The sequence below is a fragment of the Manduca sexta genome, chromosome 22 (genome assembly GCF_014839805.1).
Source record: "Manduca sexta isolate Smith_Timp_Sample1 chromosome 22, JHU_Msex_v1.0, whole genome shotgun sequence".
Lineage (NCBI taxonomy): Eukaryota > Metazoa > Arthropoda > Insecta > Lepidoptera > Sphingidae > Manduca > Manduca sexta.
This window is the reverse complement of record NC_051136.1, coordinates 6,167,334-6,183,299: the sequence shown is the minus strand read 5'-3', so window position 1 is coordinate 6,183,299 and position 15,966 is coordinate 6,167,334. Positions and strand designations below refer to the sequence as shown.

The 15,966-nt window shown below is 32.7% G+C and overlaps 1 protein-coding gene across 1 annotated transcript in view; it reads right to left on the bottom strand.

The window, feature by feature from the left end:
- The window catches only part of LOC115443962 (LIM domain only protein 3), a 61,206-nt gene extending 58,855 nt beyond the window's left edge, over positions 1 to 2,351 (bottom strand). Inside the window, exon 1 of the mRNA XM_030169580.2 lies at positions 2,118 to 2,351. Within this exon, the coding sequence (XP_030025440.1) occupies positions 2,118 to 2,123 (6 nt within the window). The 5' untranslated portion in view covers positions 2,124 to 2,351. The remainder of the gene's footprint in view (positions 1 to 2,117) is intronic.
- Positions 2,352 to 15,966: the final 13,615 nt, after the last annotated feature.

The following is a 15,966-nucleotide window of genomic DNA, read 5'->3' as shown; positions in this document are numbered from 1 at the left end:
TTCGATTGAAAATACCATGTTTTAATGATGTGAAATTAGATCGTGTTAGGCGTGCTTGATGTTCAGTAGCGGGCAGCTGTTGATTAATTTGTTGTAACACCCTCGTTAAGCCGTTTATTAATTAGCCAAAAGTTAATTAATGGAAATGCATAATTATCCCGAAGCCTATTGTGTTAAAATTATAATTGTAAAATCGTAACATCATTGAAATTTTCATTTAATTAAACGTATTTTCTTTGTCATCTTGTGTTGTTGTCGGGGGTGTTTCATACAATTTGTTGGATTCGCAATTACCTATTTAATATGGTAATTTGACGAATTGGGGTAATCAAATATGTTGGTTATCATTTTACTTAATATATTTTGACGTATATATTGTAATTGAAAACTAAAGGGGCCGGCACTATATTATAAAAAACAATAACACGTAAATAATCTATTCAAACGCCTTTGATTTAACTGACAAGTAATTTTTTTGCAGCAAACAATATCTGACAATCAAAGTAACGTCATAATAATCAATTAATTTTAACTTAACTAGTTCATAATAAATTTATATTTAAAAAACAAAGAATATCTGATAAAGAAATACGGGCGTCGTTAATCCATTTTATAAATAAACAGCCATTACAACGTACGATAAGCAATAAAATGTTGTCCATTAAATTGTGCACGGTAATTATTTGAACAGTAGGAGCCAATGTTTATAATTAAAACGAATGAAGCAAGCTCCTTGGTCTAGTGATGTAGCTCTAATGAGCTACTTGCTAATTAGAGAATAAACAAGCCGGATACAGGATTCTAATTGGCTTTTGGGACAACCATGACACGAAGCCGCGGCACAGTTGCCCTGTCTTTTTATAACAAAAAGGTGGTGTCTTGTTTTTAGATTTTGTCTTAATGAGGAGTCGGAGAATAAATGAATTATGTTTGTGTGTCATCTTATTTTCGCGTTAATTTCATAAAGGGGTCCAATTAAAAATAGTTTTACCGTGTACCGACAAAAGGCTTAAATTTGAACAATTATGCAAACAACAAATTTATATGATTAATTAATGAAGGTATTGTGCAGAAAAGAAAGTGAAGAGATAATTAAAGTGTATATTTATCTTAACCCAAAACACGTGTTTCATTAAGAAATTGTTTGGCGAACGTTCGCTATCTTCAAAACAATTGAATCAATTAACGAAACTTTACCATTGCGAGTGTTATCGTCGCTTCCTCGGTATTTTTTATTGTTACGGTTTTAATTAAAACTAATGAGTAAGGAATAATTAGTGGAGTTCACGTCTGTCAATATTAATTTTTCTTAGTAACGAACAAAAAATATTTCTTATATTATCACAGACAAAAATTTTGTTAGTTTCAGAATATAAACTTATATAAAAACTTTTAAAATTAAATATTGTAAAAAATCATGAGGCCAATGACACGAAGGATAAGCGTAAACTGTCATAGAAATAAATAAACGCATGTATGTTTTTTTTTTACTTTTTTATACATTATGATTTTAAAAATTAATGATTCTTTAAGTTTGTTATAATAGCTAATGTATTTTTTTCCATCACTTTATTAATGCGAATGATACATTTTTTATGACTGTCTATTTTTTTTAAGTAATCGTTACTAAAACGAATTCATTTTGATAATTAAATTATAAAGTAATTTAACATTTGACGTAATGTTTATATTACATATTTATTGATGATTTAAATGATACATCATCGTATTGCCAATTAAAATATATGGGTATAAATATCAATAATTCTATATTATCTAAAGGTAAAAGAGTCATAACAATTATTTTGTCAATTTAGTATAATCCCAGAAATATAATAAAAATAAATCCATAGCGCCACGATAACATTTTTAATTGCGTTAAATAGAGCAATATTTTAATAAATTAAATTGCTGAAGCGATAAACATCACAATCATTAAACTAATTATTTTAAAACCACAGCCGGTACGCGTCCTTACAAAGTTAAAGTTAATAGTTTTTCAAAGACCGTACAAGTCCAATGGTGGAGATCATTAAGCGACTCTTCAAACCTGTCGTCGCATTACACTAATTGACGCAATTAGAGGGATTGCCGAACGGAAATAAAAGTGGGCTCACCTTCATGAAACGCCGGCCCCGCCAATTAGCCTAGCGACTTGTAATTAGCCTCTTCAGAACACTCTTACGACAAATCAGTCTCTACACAACAAAATATAAATCACAACACAAAAAAATCTTGTTCATGTTTGTGTTCGTGAAAATTGCTACGTTACACCACACAGAAAAGTTTTTCGCGATCGAGTGCGGAGCGAGGAGCGAGCGCGCAGTGACGTGCGACCGCGACTACGGCCGAGAGCGAATGCGAGCCGCCGCGGGAGGAGGTACGCCGCGAGCTTACCAGCCTAGGCGGGGTTGCCCTTCCTTTTCCCCTGCAAAAGCTCCGAGACTGTGTAGGTTTTCGCACGGCGCCAATTTTACTGTTACGCCCTTTTGGCACTACGTTGTCGTTTAACACTGTAAGTGGGCAGATATTGTGCGGTATTGCATTTAGGCCTAAATAAAAAATATTTAGTGCAATTATATTCGGTCGATCGCGTTGGGATGTTTTTATAGTTATTGTTTTACACGTAGATACATCTGGATATTTATGTTTTTTTTTTCGTTTTGCATGGTCGATTTTAAACGAGTAAAGCAAAAAATATGTAATCACCTCAATCATCCATATTTGCAATGAAGTTAGATAAAACATGCAATCTAATCAATTATGTACACATGAAAAAATCTCAACACAATTTTAAATTGCCGACTAAACTCAAATCTAATTTTACGTACAGTCATTTTTCATATAAATAAAGAAGACAGATAAACCGTGCAGAAGAAAAAGTATTCCTTATTTTTTGTCAGATTAAAAACTGCAAATAAAACGTCACACAATGGTCAGATTCAAAAAGTTAAAGCTGATATTGTATAGCGCAGGACGGACCGCTATTCATCATTGATAAAACTAGTCGGTGACACCTCATTCATTGCATTATGTCGATCCCGCCGGCGGGCTGGGGGACATCACAACTACTAGTTTCCTTGTGTATATATTAAACCATTCTGTATAAACATCTCAATGGGAGTGCAATTAAAAATGACGTTTTACTTAGTGTTCTGAAATATTAACCAGTTTCGCCTATTCAAAACCATTTATAGTATAGTCTGTATTGCAAGAGCAGGTTCCGTCCCACGATAAAAGATTCTATTGTCGCCATATCCACCCGAGATAATTGATATATTTTTAATTCTAATACACTATTTAATATATCAAAAAAAATTAATCAACTTATTTTTGTCAATATTTCGGTAAAATAAAAATTGTCTTATTATATTTATTTCTTAAAAATATTCAAATTAAACAACTTTAATTATAATCATTTATGAGATTATAATTAAATAATAATTGTACGTGACAAAAAGATGAGAATCTAGAGGGCCGCACATATCTCACCAACAGTTAGTTCACCTTGTTATCTTTTTATAGTTGCATTTCTCCATTGAATCAATTAAGCGGACGTAAAGGGGTGCAATAAAGTATGATTTATGACTGGGGATCATAATAGTTTTTAATTACACTTCAAGAGGATACATAGAGTGAACAGAATTATATCAACATGGTTATAAATATCGGGTTCTGATGTCGAACTATTTTTATAAAGGTTGATTGTTAAGGTGACAAAAAAATGGTATTTAAATATCGCGCTCTTCAATACTGAATTTAAAATTCTTAAAAAATGTTTTATCTAACAAAAAAAAACGATATATCCTATAGTTATTTCTACTATATCTAAAAACGTAAAACCCTGACAGTCACTGGCAACAAGACTAATACCTATTTTGCATATTAGTATTCAATTGTAACTTTTCTTTAATTATTTTTTACCAAAAAACGGAAACTTACAAACCTTTCGCATGATTTTAAGAACATCAAGTGCCTGTAAAAAATTATAAGCCATCTAAAATTATAATTCAAAGTATAGCATATGGCACAACACTATAACCTTATATACAGAGACACTTAAACTCCCATAATGTTCAGTAATGACATGTTTATCTATATACCCGTACCAACAATACAATACCTATATTCAATTACTATTTCACGGACGCATACATAGTCATGGTGGTCACACAAAAATATCAAACGTGTCCCTCCAATTTGTAAAACACAATTCATCTGTTTTGTGAATACGTTTAAATTACATGCTAAACAAATCTGGAAGCACGCCTTGCGTTCTGTATCAATTTGTGATCCATTCAGTACGCGACCCGCAAAAATCAAGGCTGTGATGCAACTGTTATCAAAAAAATATCGATAGTCGATATTTTATGTGGTTCCTTACTTCGCAGATTACACGCGTATAGACTCACATTCATTTATCGCCTATTGAAGTTAAATTATTTAATTAAATAACAATGTATATCTGTATATCAAAAATAACATCTTTTCTAAGGAATACTTGCTATAAAATGTTCTGTCCAATCAAAATCGAAGTAAAGCTATTTTGAATTGTTGACATGAAACAAAACACTACGCAATGATAACATCATACAACTATAAGACAGTGTTAATAAATTAAAAAACCCAACCAAGAAAAGTGCTTTGTCAATAAATTAATCAGGAAAACAAGCAACACGAGCCCCATTCGTACGTCAATTAAATCTTGTAAACGTCAGGCGAACATAGTCTCAGTCGTAGAATATGATATCCATTAATATGAAACTGGTCGATAAATCAAATGTACATCACTAACGTTCCGTGCCTGGGGTACGGCGGCGTGTATTGACGCATTCATTTTCTATACGCGTTTAATTTATTGCCGAGTAACTCGAGACATGTACGCTCACAAATCAACTGAGCTTTTACGCGTTTTCAGCGACGTTTTGTCAACCACTCATTCGAAAACGTATTCTAGAAGAAGGGTTAATATGAAAGGACCTTTACTCGGCAATCACTTTGCTGCCGACGATGTAAGTTGTGACGTGTATGCCAGTATGAATAGAGGTTGATATTGAATGATATTTTTTTTAGACGCGAGTTTTTCTATACCTTTATTTCAACCTGATTGTTGAATAGCTTATAATTTTAATTTCCTTTATAACTGAATGGAACAAACAAAACCTGTTTCTGTATAATAGAGTCCTTTAATAAGTTTTATGCGCTACAATAATTTATTTAGTGTCCTCTTATGCTTCCAAGGTCTCATAAAATGTACAGTGCTTTAATTTGTGAACGTTAATTTAAGGATCAGTCGCGTATTTACTGTGTATTTACTGCTTTTAAATATAAACACATAAAAGTTTCTTAAAGATTGTTTCCTCTCCTAGAAACTTACAGGATTATTCTTATAACTTGTGTACATTATGGATCTAAATTACTAATTACAAAATACATTTTGAACAAATTCTAGAGCTCATCTAACAAACAACGCTAAAAGATACTATTTGTGACGTTATTTAATTGGGTGGCGAACAAAACATATTTACAAAATAAAAACATAAAAATAGCTTTACGGTACACCTACCTACCCAAACAAAGCAAAAATATATATTCGAAAATGGAATAATCGTCCTTAAACGATTTAAACTGGCTTATCCGAGGTCCTAGAAAAAATTCCCGCGTTTCCGAGCGGCTTTCATTGAATTCGACTTAAACCAATTAATCACTCTTATCAAGTTGTTTCCTTGGAGTTTTTCGCCCGAGGGACGGCTGACCATTGAGCCCTTGTTGTGGGCCTAAACGTGGCCATTGTGAACTCCGCGAACCATTTTCGCCTATTGTTGTCGGTCATTGTGGTGGAAACTGATGACGCCTTGCACCGCTCCGTCTAAGCGTTCGATTAGTCTTCTGTAACGTTTAAGGCTTTATTGTTAGGGACTGTTTCTTAAGTATTCTGTTGATTGAATTAATGAGTAACCGAATTTATAATTATTATACAGTATGGAATTGTTATAATTCATAATAATTTATTTTATTTACACGGCTGTCAGACATTGAAATAATAACTATTTACGAATTTTATATTTAATATTATTATTTTCTCCCGACTTCAAGACATTTAGGGCTCATTTTGCGTAGATCGGACCGTCAACAGTTAGTTTTTTTTTTTTTTGTATAATTGTAAAATTTAGGAAAATAAACTTTGACTTGCGGACGACCAACACCTCGGTCCGCCGCGTGACCATGAAGGTTACAATGTCTTCGAAAAGTCGGGAGAAAATAATAATATAAATAACCGTGATAAAATCCGTAAATAGTTCTATTTAAATGTTCTAATTCATCATTATAATACGATATAAATAAATAAAATAAAAATAAATAGCATCTTTAATTAAATTACTGTTCAGTTTCATAACAAATGCTATTTTAATTTAATTATAATGGCGTGTATATGGTTTTAAAATTAATTATAATGTTCACTGTGATTGATTTAAGAGTATAGAAACCACTACCAGTAATACATTTAAATGTCAAGTCGGAAAGTTACTTTTCATTTCTGAATCCAATACCTGGAAAATAATAAAAACAAAAATAACAATTGTGTCACGTTAAAGATCTTTCATAAATGCTTACCCACTTGAAACGCTACCGCGCTGTAAGTCTTCACAAAGAAAACAAAACTGGAATTTGCATAAATTAAGCGAAGGCACCTTTCGGTTGTTCACAAAGTGTGCTAATGACGGCTTAAGGCTTTCACGCAAACGCGATTCAGATATCAAGTGACACACAGCTGCTAAGGTTTAACACTTTAATTTAATTAAAGTTATAAAAATATAGGAAATTAAAGTGGCGCCCACGCAGTGCCAGATTTCGAGGAAGTTATAATTTTAAATCGGCTTGTTAATCATAAATAGCATCCCATTATTTTTTATTAAATTAATATCTATTTATTATGAGTGACAGCATCTAGGTTACAATGAATAGTCAAAAAAGAAATAAATTGTGTTGGTCCAGTCAAACTCTCAACATCTTGTGTTTTTCTATTAAAGTATTTATAACAATAGTATATCATTTCACAATAACAAGATTGTAAATAAACGTCGTTATTAAATGATTTCCCTTTTTTTGTTGCGATTGTAACCTCAAATCAATAACTGAATTCAGTATAATATGATATTGATGAGTATTAAATAAATAACAAATGCAATCAATTTACTTTGTCTGTTAAGGGTATAAATAAATCATTATAATCGCAATCAGACAATATAAAAGTAAGAACACAATAAAAGAAGTACGTTAATGTCTGAAATCTAAAAAAAAGAGACATCTTGTTAAATCTGTAACATCTGCTAGGGTCTAATAAGCAAATGATGTCGACGAAGCGACGTACCGCGAGACTTCACTCAACTTATTTGAATTTTGTTTACTTGAGTTACTTTAACACGATTCCTTCCCTTAATATAATTATAATACGCTTTCTTTACGAGTATTTAAATTTGATTAGATTTAGATTTTACGATAAAACCGTATTTTTGGACTTATAGTGTAAATAAGATCCATCATTTTTTTTTATACATGCACCGCAAAGTGATCGTACTACACCTGATAGTAAGTGGAGTTGGGTCCAATAGAATGTCGACTGCTGAGAGATGATATCCCCTCGACAGTTGTCATAATTATGCCGGCCTGTTGGAACTGGATGTAGACAGGCTGATTACAGAATGCGACACACTTACGTGGGCCACTATGGCGGGTTTCAACACCTTGTGCACGGTGGTCGCTCTCCGGGCGGATATAAAATATATCGAACCACCAGCACCATATAAAGAATTCGATGTATTAGAATTACAATTTCTATATTACGATAGCTAGTGATTTCTTTGGCAATATCTTATGTATTCTCCTTATTTCTTCCTATACTATTATACTTTATAAAAGCTATCTGTATAATATACTGAATAATTAAATGATTACCTAAAAACCGTTTCATCCTAACAACAAATCTAGAATACTATGCAAACCTTAATATGATTCTTTCATATCTCCAACACACATAGATTGACCGGAATCTATTTGACGTCATTCTGAGGAGATTTATCGATTTGACGTTGATGTTTTTAAGTTATTGTAATTTACTTTATTTGGTAAATAATAAAATACAATTTCACTTATAAACTAGAAGATATATATCTACAACAATTTCTACAGATTACAATATCACGTAGCGAAAGAGGCGCGATATAAATACGCACGAACACCCGTAAAACATTAATTAAAATGATATATATATATATATATAATTATTTAATAACACTTTAACTTCATTAGTCATACCCATTACTTTTGCGAATTCTTAAAGTTAAAAGGGTATTCGTGGGAGTCGAGAAACCTTGTTTACTTGACTTTTACAAAAATATAATTACGACATATAATAACCCTGAAGGAAATTTAACTTAATAACAAAAATGATTTAAAGATTTTTCTTGTGTAAAAAACATTACCATGATCTCAATATTTAAATGTTAATGTACAAAAAATTGGTACCCGCTTAAAAAATAAGGCCAAAGCAAAATTAACTTAGACTTGGTTATAAAACGGTTCATTTGAGTGTAAAATAAGCAATTTTAAATCAGTATTGTTGAACATAGGATAAAAAAGAGTAAGTAGCGCAAAGGCGCATGCGCAACAGCCGTGAAATATTAACACCTAATTTAACAAACGCTTAAAAAGGTTTAACCGTAATATTACTTTTTTAAATAATTTTTCTCTGCATAAGATGATGAATAAATGTAAGTATTTAAATTAATTACATGTTAACCTCAGACTAAAATACAAGTCGACAAAAACTAAATATAGTAGCCAAACATTACAAAAAAACATCCAAAACTCCTAACAAGCCTGCGTCATGTGAAATATTTTTTTGTGTCAAAGTAAAATCTACACTTCAATTTGGATTTCGTGCAAATCAAATCGATGTTACGTGACAAATGGTAAAAAATCTGTAACGGAGATTAAAATAACGAGATCAGTGCGCAGTGCGTACCCCACGTTTGATGCAAGCCATGGGAAATGCAAACATTGGGGAAGACGCATTATGCTTGTTAATCCGCAAATTAGACGATAAACATTGGTAGGTGAGTACCTACTGTGTAGATATACATACTATCATACACTCGCACGCATTTTACCGCCGAAGGGTTTGGCAAAAGCGTAATTAATGGTGCACCCACTTTTCCGCGCTGTATATTCCGTCCCATGATGTGACAAGAGGCGAATCTATCGTCATATCGGACACAAATTCTAGATTCCAGGCTGGTAGATATACTTTTTGTTAGTATTTTTGTAGTGGAATATATTTTGTTTACGTTATTTACATTTAGATCATTTAGGTACTTGTAATTATGGACGTGTATTACAAAATTAAATGTTACAAATTATCTACTATCAAGAAAAATATTCCTTCTATTTTTGGACCAACTAGTGGTTATTTTATTGTCGTACACTTTATGTATAAAACCCTGTTCAGTAAATCATATTAAACCCTTGCAATGATATACCAATTAACCCTTTTAAAATCAGTGGGTTGTCTTATTACTTAAAGTCCGAATCGTTTGTAAAAGGAAAACATTTTCGAAGCAGTAATTTAAACAATTAAGAATCTGATTATAAAAAATAAAAATATTAATAAGTATAGCCACAAGATAATGAATTTGAATTTAAATGGTACCGCACCATCAATATAGTTTATTTTACTTCGTTCCCGGTAAATCCCAGGAAGTTAAAATAGGCTCATACCAGGGATTTAGTTTTAGGAATTCCCAGAATGGCGGGATGAATAATAAATAAATAAAGTAAAACTAAACAAATCTACAGCCCACGATATGATTTATAGGTATTATTGATTTCAATATAAACTCAATCAAAAATTCTGCCAATTCTTGCTACAAATTCTTTGAACTTACTAACTGCAAAAGTAAATATACCTATGTAATTATTGTAAATACCATTCTTTTATTCCTGGAAACAATAACGTGTATTCCCATTCTAGAGGTACTAAAATACCGAAACAAGAAGACATACATATTACACAATGGATTAAAAACATCGTAGGTACCATGAAAACTACAAGTAGGTAAAACAAAATCTTGTTATACCTCATCCTAACAGCAATTAAGCGTTAGCAATAGAAAATAATTTAAGCAATCAATAAAATTCTAAAAAGAAATTTAAGTTAGTTAACCCTCCCGCGGCCAATCGTCCATTCAGCACGCGGCGTGGCCATAAAATTAAATAAATCCGTTATTTTTCAGGGTGAGAAATGTACGGACTGTGGGCGCCGCAGCCGGTCAATCGGGCGGCATGATAACGGCACACATTTGTAAAGATTTTGCCGGCCCGTGCCGCCCGAGACTATTCGACGGAGTAGTAGCCATACGTTTACGTAGAGCTATGAATCTATTACACCTTCATAGTAAATGTAATACCTGATATTAGAGAACGCGCGGTTACTTCATGACAGGCGATCGGTGCATGTTTATGGTTATAGCATTAAACCTGGTGAAATTACATAATTACTATATATCGTAATATTATAATGACGTCTTATTGCCCATTCAAATAATTACTATATATCGTAATATTGTAATGACGTCTTATTGCCCATTCAAAATAAAATCGTTTAAGTTTTCTGGGTGGTAGGGTCACTTTGTACCCGGGCACACAAACAGGCTCGACTGAGGTCGGACCCACCATTGTATTACGAGGATGGATTCGCGCACCGAGTGTTCCGTACAAACTAGTTTTGTTAATTAAGTACATATTTACACGGTTTTCAATATTTTTCCTTTGCATATGCTATAAAACATTGATTCAAATTTCATGATTCCAGGTCAACGGGAGGCACCCTATATGTTTTGGTTCCCTGAAATGGACGACAGATCCGAGTATAAAATATAAATATTAACTTGATATCCAATGGACAGACCAGCAACAAACTAATCCGACGAGGGCACCTAAAAAAATGATTCTATAAAGGTTCGTTTTGGGGAACGTAACTCTGAAAATAACCCGTTATATATTATGTTACATTGGCTACATTTCCGAAAGCTGAAAATATTGGAATCATCTTCGTAATTCTATTCGTTTATACTATGGATAATAATGCTACTATAACTCTTCGTAAATTAAGGGTCTTCATGGAGGGTAGTGATTATGTAATACCAGATATCGTTTGCGAGACTACGCTACAAACATTAAAAAAAAAAAAAACAAAATGTCATGTATTTCTGAACATGTATAACTCTACGTTATAAGGCGCACACTAAGCTAGTGAGGCTAAGCCGCGAATAAATGAAAATTGATTTTAAGATTGCGTTGCCTTAGCGGCCGACGCGTTGACAAATAATATGGGCTCAGCTCTATAGCCCACGCATTAACTAACCTCGTATCATATACCAGTTGTGCGCTTTAAGCAAAGACTCTTTTATCCCACTCTTTTGTAAGAAAAAGAAAGAGGGGGAAAACACGGGACAAGTCTACTGTAATTGAACAGTATATCCAACCAGTTACTGCAACTTCTATTTTCTTTTATGTTGTTTGTATAGTTTCGCGGTACAATTTTGCTATATATTTTATGAGAGCAAATAATGTTATACCACTTTATTGTTATTAAGCAGAATTTTATTATTGTTTTACGCCGAAACAATAACGAAATGTTGGTATTGGAAATGTATATTGAGTTATCATAACACTTATATTGAATTTAGCGTTACAAATTAATAAGCGTAAAAAATAAAAATGAAGTTATTGGCATGATACAACAGACCTATCAGTTTAAAGTTCTGTTCCTACTTTCAACATTGTCAATCTACATTAAGGTGGAATTTAGTTTAAAGTTCAAACGATATTCTATTTTCCAATTGATCTATGACTTCTAACATCGAATGCCATAACGTCTAACCCATCATTCCAGTTTTAAGAAAACATATATGTTATTTCTTATTTGTTTATGATTTACAATAACACATAATAACTATTACAAAATCGATACATTGGCTCCCAGTTCCATTTTGACTCTTAACATGTATAACATACTTTTTGATACTATGTGTGCATTGCGAAATAGTTATGAACAACAAAAAGTATAATTTAAAATATATGTAAAATAAAAACTATTCATCACGTACGGTTATTAAACCATTGAACATTAATAAGTTTTTAATACTTCCACAAATTAAAAATACAATTAAAAAATTGTGCATTCGGCACACCATAATTCAAGGCACGTACATCAAGCATGAAATTTTACCGTGAATAGATATATTAAACAGCGGTGGTTCATTGTGATTTCAATTCGTATGAGTCGTACAAAAAGTTCACGTCATTCGTATCCAACCAACATCGAAATTATGCAGCGTGAACGCATTACTTCACGAAACTAATCGCGAAAATAATAAGGTGCCCTTTAAAAAAATTGAAATCGTGGGAATTTAACGGTTTAATGAGTCGTGAGCAAAAAACGTCTGTTTAATACTGTAAGAGAAGGGACGTGATTAAATTCGGGGGGATGATATCCAGCGGGGATGCGCGGCGTAATGCATTTTTGACTCACTTGTAGGGTTGTGACTGAAGACAATACATATATTTGAAAACAAAAAATAAAAAAGAACTGTTTAAGTAATTCGAAAAGCTTTGTAGCAGATGTGTAACCATATATATTTTTAAACGTTTAGTTTACATTCGAAATAAGAAGTTTGTACATGTAAAACAAGCTAGATGATTAGGTCTTAAATAATACATCAAAGCGTCTGTGCCCAAAAAAATGAGCAACAAAAACAGCATCAAATATTTCTGTCCTATAATATGATTGATACTTTCAGTACGTTTATTTTCCAAACTGGGGCAAATTTAATCAAAAGTAATAAGTATGTTTGTCGATTTGAACCACCAAAATACAGAAAAACTTATAGTGATTATGACTTGACCCATGACCGTAAAAAAAATAACTAAATAATAAATAACACTTAAAAACTCTTAAAATAAATGATGTCGTTAGTACTGCCTCTTACAGTAAAGTTTTTATTGCCTTAACAAATAATTAACAAAAATATGATATGCATCCACTAAATTTTAAACGAAATTCCACGAAGAGTCATCCCTGTTAATTTGCTCTACTCAAACTAGCCAGTGGCGAATAGAATACGACTACCGTAACAGTAGGAACGCACGCCAAGCGTTCGAAACAAACCAAATTACTCATACGCAAACGTAAATCCCTGCCATTTTAAACCTTACACTCATATATTTAAGGATTTTAGTTGTATTGTAATGCTTTCTCCAACTACAATTGGTTGTTTGTGCGGCTGTAAGCAAGGGAGAAACGTGTGTATGACGTTATAAAATAAAATTGAAACCGCAAGGGCACTCCACACGGATCTAATTAAATGATAAGTGCGATCTAAGATTAATGTTCTCTAAAGAAATCAAGACTATATTAATGAACGTGGAGTGGTTTTGAAATTCGTATCTAGGACTCTACATTTAATTAGGTATGCCAGGAACATTTTATGTAAATTTTTATAGCCTACTGGTTTATTACAGGCGATTCGTATCTAGAAATTTTTAAATTAATAAGTCATATAAATTAAAATAATTGTTCATCAAGCAACGTGTAATCTTATTATAGTAATTAATCTTTTTCGAAGTATACTACATTTTTTTACTTATTGAATGGAACGGACTATAATTATGTGTCACAAGGTTGATGACATTATCTTAGTAAAACTGTAAAAAAGCCTTTGCATTCAAAATACATTAAACGGTGTAGTTAGTTTTAGATATAAGGGCCAAATTTGTGCTCCAAAAGTGAATACCAATTAGTAATTAGTCGTTGTCTTATTTGAAGAATTCGTACAAGATGTCACATTGGCCTTACATATTAATACAAAAATAACATATTTGTAGAAAAAAAAGGTAATAGGCGTATTAAAAACGTGCAAATTACAATATGGAAAAAATATTAAGTATTTTACATTGATATTTTGCTACTACACGGTAGATTGAATAAGCATCACAACAGCACAAAATTTTTGTCTGTCATTTTCCCAATGTCCGCTCTGTATAATCTTAGAACTCTATGCTTGCAGTCTAAAATATATTAAGTCTATGCAATTTATTTTTTATTTATAATATTTGCTATCATATGCAAAACAAGATCTATCGTTGCTTCGGCCGATTTTAAATAATTATTTATATAAAAAAAGTAATTGCACCGTCCAAGGGGATGAGAGACGATGCCTTTTTATAAAAGTTGATGCTATCAATAAGTCTGCCGCTACGTTAGGACAATCTCATACATTTTCTGTTCTCTTTTAGAGTTAACTGCTATAGAAATGCAACTTATCCAAGGCCCCAGGTACGACAAAAATACTACAGAAATATTGATATGCATTAAACATTTTTGCATCAATAATACGTAACACTAACGTGATGTTTTGGTTTCAATCAAGATTCATAATTTTCAAACAAATATTTCTCACGACACTTAAACAACAGTTGGGATAATCTTTATTTATTTTGCGGTGCGGCCGACGGTTCTAATGGGGCGTAATTGTGAGTTCTTATTAACACCAGAATGAGGATTAGGGGTACAAACGACCATGCGACCACATTACTGAGGACCGTTAAATAAATCCGATCAGAATTAAATGATTTATTAGGTTCAATATTTACATTTTTATGACGTAATTTGGGGATGAAATATTTTATTTTAGTAGAGCAGACATGAATTAGTATTTTAGGGTAACCACTTTACATTTCTTCAGTCGATGAAGAATCAACGGCTGTCTCTGTTATATTAGACATTTATTCGTTTGTTACCATTTGCCATAAAATGACATACTTACTCCTGGTCCTGCTCTCTGTTATACGCAATAATATGAATCATGAGAAATATGCCTTCCCACACACATCCACAACAAATATAAATCAACTGAAACCACAAAATACTAGTGCTTTATTGGAATACAACATGACTGTAATTTCAAAGCAGAAAACAATAATACAGGACAAACGTCAAAGCTCGTACGACGTAAAGTTTGCGCAGCACTCGAGTATCGGAGTGGATCTCAAAAGGGTTCCCAAACGTCATTAAGCACATTATCCGGGATGCATTGGTTAGTGCTCATTTGTGGCCCGTTTGTGCCGCGCCCGTGCCGCGTTATACCCGCAGATTGGCAGATAACGTGACGCGTGCCAAATGATCCTATTCGTACATTCGCGGGCACACCAATATATAGCATAGAGCTATGTATGTTATAGAATAAAGTGATGCAGCAGACGTCAATATAAGTTTACTGAAATATCTTTTCGATTTATTTCTTATGAGTAATAATTGTTTTGAAAGGCCAGTAGTCCGTGGCGCTAACGCGATGTTATCTGTTAATTATATATATGTATATTTAATTGACTAATACCGTCACAATATTAACGGCTTTATGGAAAGAAACAAAGCGACATTGAAGCTAATACCCTGTCTATTTTCTGCAAGATTTACAGAAAAAATAAAACTCATCCGCATTCGCAAGCCTGTGTCATAGACATTGGATTCTAGAAACACGACTACTGGCCGCACCATCGTTTTATCTCTCTCACACTTTCTGTTTATTTTAATTCACCAATATACCTCTATGCTAATCACTTAAATATCCTCACTGGGTATTATATTTAAAAAATGGCACAAAAAAGATTATAGTTAAAAAAATATAATGTCTTATTAATTTTGGTACATTTCTAACGCGTTGGTAGAGCAAGTTGACTTTAAAATGATAGCACGAGGCCCACACGCGACGCGGCGGCGTGGCGTACTCCCAGTTTATCTAACCACTACGCCGTTACGCACCAAAGTGTGATATTTCTTATAGGGGTCACTCCGACCGCACTTCCAATACACGTAATACCTACAGCCTAGTTGCAGATTTAATAAAC